General features: G+C 40.2%; 2 protein-coding genes across 2 annotated transcripts; both read left to right on the forward strand.

Annotated features, from left to right (window-relative positions):
* Positions 1-206: 206 nt before the first annotated feature.
* Positions 207-866, forward strand: LOC102947753 (claudin-34-like). Its single transcript, XM_007060253.3, has one exon. It carries the CDS (start codon positions 228-230, stop codon positions 864-866), a length of 639 nt encoding a protein of 212 aa, XP_007060315.1. The 5' UTR covers positions 207-227.
* Positions 867-8,934: 8,068 nt separating this feature from the next.
* LOC114019562 (claudin-34-like) lies at positions 8,935-9,585 on the forward strand. The gene is given in 1 exon segment (XM_027822540.3): positions 8,935-9,585. A coding segment is annotated over 1 exon segment (642 nt). The 5' UTR covers positions 8,935-8,943.
* Positions 9,586-10,604: the final 1,019 nt, after the last annotated feature.

Raw genomic sequence — 10,604 nt, forward strand, 5'->3', positions numbered from 1 at the left:
TATAAACACTAACCTTCAAAAATTCACTACGGTTAAAGAAAGGAGACTACCATACTTCCTCTGTATGGGTACTCTCTCATGTGTACATACATACATACACAAACAAACTAACTAATATGATCATGTTCATAATGATATATTGTTGTTTTTTTCAGAGCCTCTGCAATTGTCTGTATGGCTAATATACCCACAACAGAATTGTGACATTTGTTGAAGATCTCCAGACCATGACCTCCCTAGTCAGCACTTCTCATCTCCAACTAGCTGCTTTTGCTTTTGGTACAGTAGGCTGGATCTTATGCACCATTTCAATGGGGCTTGTGGAATGGAGAGTATGGCATGTGGACAACACCACCATCATCTCCTCTGGCATTGCATGGGTGGGAATATGGAAAGTTTGCTTCATCAGTTATCTTCACGTCTCCTTTGACCTTAAAGAACAGATCTGTCATAAAATGAATGACTATGAGACCTCCATCCCCAAAGCAATTTTTGTTGCTCAGGGCCTCCTGCTGATTGCCATGGTTGTCGGTGCACTGGGAATGGCTTCCACTATATTTGCTCTGAGGAGTATTTATATGGGAATACTTTACAAAACTCAGATCATCCGTTTTTTTCTAGTGGCTGGATTCTTGTACCTAGCTGCAGGTCTTTGTGTCTTAATTCCAGTGAGCTGGAATTTCTATTCTGTAGTGCACAACCAAACAATCTCCTTTCCCACTTCTTTCTACATGCCCTCCAGCCCAGTGGCTCAAGAAGTTGGTGCTGCTATTCCTCTTGGGATCATCTCTGCCATCCTACTGCTGATGAGTGCGACTTTCTCTTTTTCTTACAAATTTCCTGTCACCCCAAATGCTGGGGTGTAATCCTGATAACAGAGACTTGAACTTTGTACCAAACAGGTGGAGCATAATTAAAATATAAATATAATGACCCAGGAGCTGCATGTTAAGGCCTTATCTGGATCTTATTCTAACTTACAGTGGCATTAATATTTGGGTATTCAAACCAGCTGAGTACAAGTAAAGGCCATGGTTAGTGCGTTTGCACATAAAACAGTTAATCCTATTAAGTGCCACACATTATCAAGGACTCACCAATGAGATGAATGGTTGATTTGTGCCACAGCTGCTGACTTTGAGCATTTGTTATCATCTACATATATGGATTTTATTCATTTATTAAAGTTTAGAAACATGAAGCTCTTTAATATGTTCAAGGAATTGACGTTGTTCCACTGAATTAGGTCCTTCCACTATTATGCACCTTGTGCAACTATATTTTCTAAATGTGAAATGTGTCTTTTTTTGTTCCCAAGATATTTTTGTCCTGCATAGAAGACTTTCAGTGATATATCAAGAAATCTAGTACATACCGTAGTCAAACTCAACTTGAATATCATTGCAATTGTATTATATGAGTCTCCATGTATTGTACTAAAGAGGTCTTACTAGTTTCTCTTCTATCTGTAGGGTGCCCTCTAAAGTTGATTGTATTTGATCCTATATTTATTTGTATGTCTTTACTTTGCTTGCTGCAAATCTTCACCTGAAGATATGGTGTGTTATCAGTTCCTCATTTAAACAAAAGATCCACAAAGTCTGCAAACATATGCTTCTTGATCAGAGACTGCACTAATTCAAAAAGGAATGTGAAAGGGGGAAACATCTTTGACCAGTGTCATTACTAGGATATTTCTTGTGTCAAAATCTGTTCTTTCTATCATCAGAAATACATGCATGAAGCTTTTGGTGGCAGCAACTCTTTTATATGTTAATTGGATTTTTTAAAATGTCCAAAGCACAGCAATAAACCAGAGAAGCCCACAAAAATCAGGGTTTCGGGGAACAATGGAGCAGTAGTGGAAAGAGACCTTTTATTGAGTAAAGTCCCATGAGAGGCCCTGAATTTTCAAATCTCTGTTACAACAGTCCTAGGAATATAAATGAACATACATACATGAAGATTCATTGCTTTAATTACAATGCGTTTTAGAATATACTCATGTAAACGTTAACAGTAGAAGATGTAGAATGCCAACAAACCAGTTCTTCTGACTGGCAGTTATTATTTTTGGTAATTATTTCTGCTGTTGCTTTTCATTCCTAATTTCTGAGGTTAAAAAAATGAAAATGATGAAAGCAAAGCCAAATTCTTGCAATTCTTCCAATTTTCCACTTCTGGGGAGACATGCAACCATATCCATCTTCTCCCCCTGCGAATCAACTCTACTTCTTCCCCCATTCCTTTCAGGATCCTGTTCAAAATTGCCTGATTTGGCCAATTCTGCCTCAGTTTCACCCATGCAAACAGAACATGGAAATTATTAGGCTTGCATGGGTATGTGACAAGGGAATTTGTTTCTTCATTGACACACTGTGACTTCCCCTAGACTATCCCGTGAACCTGGCCTCCCTCTCCTACCTCTCTGTTTCCTCTGCTGCTAGAACCAGCTTTCTCACTGGTGCTAATTTACGGTCTCGCCACTGTGGCTAGACAGCCTTTTCCTCTCCAGCTTACACCACTTTCAGTAGTGTATCTCCAAAGCTCATCTACAGTACTAAAGTACTAAACTATGAACATTTTCTGGCAAAACATTTTTAAAGTTTGAAATTTAATAAAAAGCAGCAGCAACACAGATGCTGATGAGTTTATTTGGACATAAAATGTGTGTAATTCCAACTGTTTTCCTCGACCACATTCACTGACCCATTGGGTTGGGATTTTTTTCATTCTTCTTAGCTAAAACAAAAACATATAGAAATTTCGGTATATGGTGGTATTGTTCCACTCAGTGCTGATGGCTGTTTGTTCACTGTGTCCTGAGGTGTGACTTTGAAGCACTGTTTGTATGGAACTTCTGAGCTCTACAAGGTCTGAACTGTAAAGTAACCAGGACTATGATAAGATGAGAGAGACAGCCAACCTACCAGAAATCTGTGTTAGGGGTTAGAGCACAGATTTCAAAGACTGTTGGACTAGCTCCTTTGATTATCTGAAAGCTTTGGGTGGCTCCCATTGTTGGATCATATTAAAGAAGTTCTGTATTAAAATCACAAATAAGTTTGATTCCCCATAGTTTAAATTCCAGGGTATTACTAATTAAGAGGTCTCTTGGTTTTTGGTACTGTTTCTCTCCCTCTATGTGTGAAACTTGCAAGCTGCTAATTGCGTTAGTACATTCTAAGACAGAGTCTGTTCTCAAAGCAATTCACACAAAGAGAGACTCAAAGCAATACTCTGTAACAACAGAAATAGCACCCAGAGACTCCCTGCCTTTTTGTTGTATTAACAATTGTGATTAAAATAGAGATAGAGGATGTATGTGGATGGATGCTTCGTGTGGATAATAACTGAATGATCAGGGAGGTGCCAGCCTAAGAATCCAGTATCCATCGGCTGAAGAAGGCGTCAAGTGGAAATAACCAGAGGACCCCCGGAGGGCAGACTGGAATCCACGCAACAGCCTCAATAATGGGAGAACCAAAGAACAAGAAAACACCTGGCAGCACGGAGCCGTCAGGAATGTGCCATCTGCTGATTGATTCAGCAACAGCATGATGAAGCAATTCCCACAGACTGGCCTAGGACGAAATTCCTATAAAAATGGACTCTAGAAAGTGAGAGTTTTGGGTTCTGATTCTGCAAACCAACTTCCACGAGCATCAGATGAGCATCTGACAAGGCCTTGCTCCCTCCTTATGTCCAGGCCACCTGGCCAGTGGCTTGGCATGAGCAACTCTAAGGCTGGTGACTATGATAACAACCTTGCAGAACCTGTGTGTGTATGTTTGTAGGAATGAATGTGTGAATAAATATGAGATTGAATGGAACGTTATAGCTATAACTAACTGCTTACTATGATTCTTTCTGTATTCACAATAAATGTGGTATTTTACCTTTTTCCCTTTAATAAGATCCTGCTGGTTTTTATTTTATTGGTATAACACCACTATCTTTGGATAATTGGGGTTGTACTGTTTGCCTGTGTGTAGTCCTGAAACAGTATTTATTTCTTTACAAATTTCTACAGCATATAAATGCATATATTGTTATTTATTAACCTGTCCCTCTGTGCAGTTCAAACTTAATATCTAACAGCAATAGCACCACTATCCTTAGTGTGTGTTTATGTACATAAAACATAGGTCTGTAGTCAAATACCATAGAGTTTTAACACCCTGGACGTCTCCCAAAACAGAAATGAAATTTTGGCCCCATTGATATCAATGGCAAAACTACCATTAACTTCAGTGGGACCAGGATTTCAACCTAAATTTTACTGAATGTTTTGCTTATGAAGATTAAGATTCTGGCATCCGGAAAAATTTAAGCTGTTGGTTTTTTTATCCACAAATGTGGTACAGTCCATCAGCTGTAGTGCAGACTTCTCCATGCTACTTTACTAGTGACCTTGAAACTGACCTGTGGGTTCCACCCTGTCTGGGAATGCTAGTCTCCATACTAGCTCAGTCTACAAATACACCCAGTCCTGTTTTATTTTTCTGATCGTGGTTTGGTGTTTTGGATTATCTGTCTGAAACTTTCACTGGTGTAACAAATGTCTGTTTAGGAGGAAAAGAATTATTTGGGGCTTTTCTTTTAATTGACTAATGAATTACATCAGTCAATCGATATGCATTAAGAAGGAGAATACACCTTTTTGACATTTTAGGAAACTGATTTGTTTGTAACATCTGCCTCACTTGCCTATTTGTTGCTCTGATATCAATTGATAAAGCAATTGACGTCACTGGGAATAGGATTAGAATCATAGAAGATTAGGGTTGGAAGAGACCTCAGGAGGTCATCTAGTCCAACCCCCTGCTCAAAGCAGGACCAACACCAACTAAATCATCCCAGCCAGGGCTTTGTCAAGATGGGCCTTAAAAACCTCTAAGGATGGAGATTCCACAACCTCTTAGGTAACCCATTCCAGTGTTTCACCACCTTCCTAGTGAAAAAGTTTTTCCGAATATCCAACCTAAACCTCTCCCACTGCAACTTGAGACCATTGCTCCTTGTTCTGCCATCTGCCACCACCGAGAACAGATTGTGCCCTAGCAGACTGTAATACATTGGAAGTGTCTCTGTGAAAATTGTTTGGGTCACACAAAAAACTTTTTTCAAGAAAAGTAGCTGCAGTTTGCCGATGTAAAATTAAAAAGAACTTAACATGCCACTTTTTATACGCCATTAGTTATTGACAGATGTTTATTACGCAATTCCCAGCAGTGGTTGTTTAAATAATGGACCAAACTAAAAAGAACGTAATAATCCAATATATTGTGAAAACATACAAAGTGAATATCTGACTGGCTGAATATACCTTTTTTCTGGGAAGAAGATAATCTCCATTAGTACAATGAGGATTATTCCCAGTTACAGTTGAAACAAAGGAGAACAGGAGAGGCTATATTGCAGAACATGCTCTTTCTGACAGGAAAGCAATACACATTTTTGATCCAACAATTTTTCACAAGGGCTATAACTTCACTGCTGATTTTGGGTACTTCTATTTCTTAAGCACATACCAATGTGAGGAAGAAATGTTTTTGTTCTTATATGTGTCATGGGATGCTACTGTGGAGAGAGATCAGAGAATGACTGATCTCCTTCCTAACATTCCAAAATCATTTTCCAGCCACTTACACATAGATTCATCTTCAGTACAGAATATAATGTAATTTTGTATAGTGTCTTACTTAGAAACTGCAACATAAAACCCTTTGCAGAATTAAATTACAGTGGCAAAGTTAATATGGAAAAAAAGCAGAGGGAATAAAAATTAAAAGATGTGGGAAAGGGAAAAAAAAGATGGCTTCAATGAGATTTGAAAAGACTTGGAGTATAGGTGTGATGCAGAGACACAAGATGGCTGTTTCAGATGGCAAGGGTTTCATAACAGAAGGCTCTCTCACCAGATTGTATGAAAGGACCAGAGAAAAAGCAGAGATGCAAGGTCAGATATACAGGCCTGTGAGGCAGACTGGAGCAAATCCTGGGAAGTTTGTAAAAAGAGGACAACCTTAAACTGAATCCTTAAATAAACAGTGGAGTTATTAAAGGATACATTGCTTTAGGAATATGAAATAAGCAATATGGCTTTAGAAATTAAGGACTTAATTCTGCAACTGTATTGAGCAGGATATATTTATATGATTAGCCCCATTGAAACCTTAGTAAGTGTGCCAAACCTTGCCCCAAAAGCCTATAATAACTATCCCAGGGCCTTCTCTCTCTTAGTGCCTTGATCAATTCTTCACCTTCCCTTCCTGCTCTTTGATGGCATAAAATCCTTAAAAAGCTCTCTCTTGATTTTTTTTTTTTTTTAAAGTTACAAGGCTATTTTAGAGCTTGTAACTCTGGTCTTACCTGGAAAATTTTTAAATGCCACATGTAATTTCCTGAACTTTAGGAGATTAAAATACTTCAGAACAAAGATTTTTTTTGCTAATAATAAATGTTCAAGTCTACCTTGTATAGAATATATCTGGAAATCTGTACTAGACTAATGAATGTGCTTGTGGCAAATTGTTCTCTTAAAATAACACACTAATGGACATGAATATTATAGGCTCCAAGTCCATTCAGATATCCACTAAGGAAAACATTAAAATGAGATTCTTTTTATGAATGTCACCATCAACATTGCCAGACACAGCATCAGTTCATAAAGCCATCTTTCTCTCACCAAAAATATTCCCATTCCCCTACTGATTCAGTTTAGTCCCATCTCCTTACAGGAGAGAGGAAGGATGGTCTGACAGAGTGCTAGCTGGGTAGAGCTGGGTTCAGTTCCCTGTCCTTCACACGCTTCCTGAGTGATGTTAGACAAGTCACTTACGGCTATATTTTAAAATGTATTTAGATGCCTAAACATGCAGATAGGTTCCTAGTTGTATTTGAATGGGAGTTATGCATCTAGAAGCTTTTGTAACTATAGGCTACTAGATGCATCGTTAGCTGCCTAAACACCTTTAAAAATCTGTGTCTCAGCTCCACATCTGTAAAATGGGGTAATAGTACTTCCCTACCTCAGGGAGGTGTGATGAGGATAAATACAGTAAAGATTGTGAGGTGCACTGATACTATAGTAATGGAAGCCAACTATGTGCTTAAGATAGATCCATAGATTCTGGAACTAGCGGAGTGGGGAGTGCTACCACACCCGCTGGCTTGAAGTGGTTGCCATTAAGTACAGGATTTATAGTTTGGTTCAATAGCTCTCAGCACTCCCACTATACAAATTGTTCCAGTGCCCTTGGATAAATCTGTAGAACATTGGGTTCCTAACTAAAAAGCTATCCTCAGTGATGAAGAATTAATTCATGCATATACGGAATTATGTGGTGCTAAATATTAATAATGAGCAGGGATCCTAGTTTTCTGTGGTAAACCCCCCCCAAAATTCTCTGATAAAAAAACCTAAAAATCCACTTTTTTCCACAATTAAAATGAAACACTGAAGTTTAGTTTCCCTAGCCACAATATATATTAGGTATTAGATGAACACAATGTTTTACTGATATACAGCAGAACCCCATTTATTCAAGCCTCCATTATCTGGCTCTCCATATTAACTGAACCATCAGCCACCCAGGGCTCTGAGCCCTGGGCAGTTGGTGGTTCAAGACGATTAATGGAGGCTCAGATAAACAGGATTCTACTTACGTTTTTATTTTTTTCACAAAATGTAATAGCTTAAGATTCTCCCTAAAAAAGCAAATTCCACATTTTTCCATGGCAAACAGATTTCAAGGGTCCCTGGGAATGAGGGTCAGATGCAGAACAAGAAAGGATTGTGGACAGAAAATGGAATGTTATGGGAAGCAAGGGGATACAGAGAAGAGAAGAAGGGAAGCGAAGAGGCATGGGCTCCTGGGCACTATGATAATACATATAATCAATAAAAACAATATGGCAGTGGGGTGGACGACAATGGCTGGGGCGAATATGAAAGAGCAAAAAAAAATGAGAAAGAAGAGGCTTTTCAAAGAGGGAAGAAAATATAGTGAAGAAAGAGCAGAAGGAAATGAGAGAAAACGTTATGGAGAGAGACCTGAAAAGAAAAATACAAGGGCCTGATCCGGTTCCTCTGGTAACATTCCCACTGATTTCAATGGCAGCAGGAGCAGGCCTGTGGAGTACCTGGTTACTTGCTCTCCAGTGTCCAGGGAGGAAGCCCGTCCTCCTAAAGCCAAAAGTCTCCGATGTGGGTGGAGCTGAAGCAGAACCAGACTCCCTGCGCTTGGGTTTGTCTGCTTCCCAGCTGGCTCAGAACCCTGCCCACTAGTTGCCATGGCACCCAGGGAAGAGGCAGCAGGATTTCCCTCGGAAAGGCCTGTAGAGGCCCTTGGCATCTCTGGCAAGTACTGGGCCGTTGCATGTACATGTGTGCACAGGGCTGGATTAACTCATCACCGGGCCCTTGGCAAACAAACTTCTGGCCAGCTAAATTAGATGCTCTAGTGATATGGATGCTTTCATATTCTCCCTGTTCAGGCCAGCACAGCTACACTTGTGAGCTATTAAGCACCTCCAGCTCCCACTACACAGATGTAGTTGAGTGAACTCCCTCCTGTCCGGAGGAGCGGGGCGCCTTGGTGCAGGACCTGGCTCCACAGCAGTGGCAAGGGGGCGCAGTGCTGTCCACTGCATTGCCCACTCAGGTTTGGCCCAGCTTTCCTTTTGTCATGACAGAGGAGCGGCCAGGCCAAATTTGAGTGAGTGGCATTGTGACCTAGCACGTGGGCCTCTCCATGAATTTGGCCTTTAGGCATGTGCCTGGCTTTGCCGAATCTGGCCCCATATGTGTTAATGTGTGTGCGTATAAAAATACAATATATTATTTTATTTATACTCTGCTTCATTTCAGTGGACCTGCACTTGTCTGCATTTGCCCATGACAGGATCCGGGCACTTCTTGAAGATCTCCAGACCATGACCTCCCTGGCCACTAGTATTCACCTCCAGATAGTTGGCCTTGCTTTGGGTACGTTAGGCTGGATCCTGTGCATCATCTCAATGGGACAAGTGCAGTGGAGAGTGTGGCATACAAGTAACACCACTATCATCTCCTCTGGCATCGCTTGGGTAGGCATCTGGAAAGTTTGTTTTAAGAGTCACGGCAAAGTCTCCAGAGACCTTCAAATAATGTTCTGTCACAAATTCCGTTTCAATGGTGCCTTCATTCTCCAGTAAATTTCTGTTGCCCAGGTCCTTTTATTGGCTGCTACAGTCCTGGGGGCACTAGGAAAAGCTTTCACTGTCTTTGCTCTGAGGAATATTTATATGGGAATTCTTCTCAAAACTCAGACTGTCAGCTTTTTCCTAGCTGGGGGAATCTTGAAAATATTTACGGGTGTCTGTGTCTTAATTCCAGTGACCTGGAATTGCTATTCTGTAGCATACAATTGTGCTATCCTATTTTCTTCTTTCTACATGCCCTCCAGCCCAGAGGCACAGGAAGTTGGTGCTGCTATTCCTGTTGGGATCGTGTCTGTCATCTTGCTGATGATGAGTGGGCCCTTTTCCCTTTCTTACAAACATCCTGTGATGCCAGATGTTACGGGTGCTTTCTGATAACAGACTTGAGCTGCATGAGAGAAAGCTGGAGCATAGCTACAAGACAAACATAGTAGCCCAGTGACTTTGTGTGTTCAAGGAGCTCTCTGGATTTGCAGTGACATTAATATGTTGGTACTGGAACATAGGGGCACACCAACAAAGTATGTGATTAGTGATTTTCACTTAAACAGTTATTCCTAATAATTACGAGACACTGCTACGGACTCAACATTGAAGGGAACTGTTGATTCACTCTACAGTTGCTGACTGCTATCATTTGCCTTCTATATACATGAACTTTATATTTTTATTTTCTTTTAAAATAGGTATTTAACTTTTCATTGTTGACCTGTTCATTTAACTGAGTTTTTCCTACTGTAATCAACACCTGACACTAAAGTCTTTAAATCAAGATTGGCTGTCTTTCTAAATGATATGTGTGCAGCTAGTTTAACCAGAAGTTATGGCCTCTGTTATGCAGAGGGTCAGACTAGATGATCATAGTGGTCCCTTATGGCCTTCAAATCTATGAATGCCCTATTTTTCCATCCACCTTGTATCCTGACACACATTTTTTGAGTATAATGAGATGATTAACTAGCTTAATCTGTTATTAATGCAGTATCCATCACATTTTATGCTCTGATACTTAAGAGCCAGCAGAGGGAGCATGAGTTAACAAATCCTGTTCCTTTAGAGATTAATTGCTGACTTCATTGATGACGATGATGTTGAACAAAAAAGAGAGCCACAAATTCCGGGGCTGGGGGGAAACATTCATTACAGTGTTGTTAAAACCAGCAACAAATCAAACTACTGTGGCCGAATGAAAAAGGACAACGTTGACAGAGAAAATGTATTTCTTTCATGCTTTTAAAAAGGCTTTACAAACAATGAGGATTTTAGGTCAGCCCAGTCTGGCTGATTGATTTAAGTGACTGAACTCAGGCTTAGGAACAACTCTACTCTTATGCCAGCTCTGATACTAGTCTTCTGTGTGTCCTAGGGTGAGTCACCTAACCGGTCTCTGCCTC

This window comes from Chelonia mydas, chromosome 1, assembly GCF_015237465.2.
Source record: "Chelonia mydas isolate rCheMyd1 chromosome 1, rCheMyd1.pri.v2, whole genome shotgun sequence".
NCBI classification, from domain to species: Eukaryota; Metazoa; Chordata; order Testudines; family Cheloniidae; genus Chelonia; species Chelonia mydas.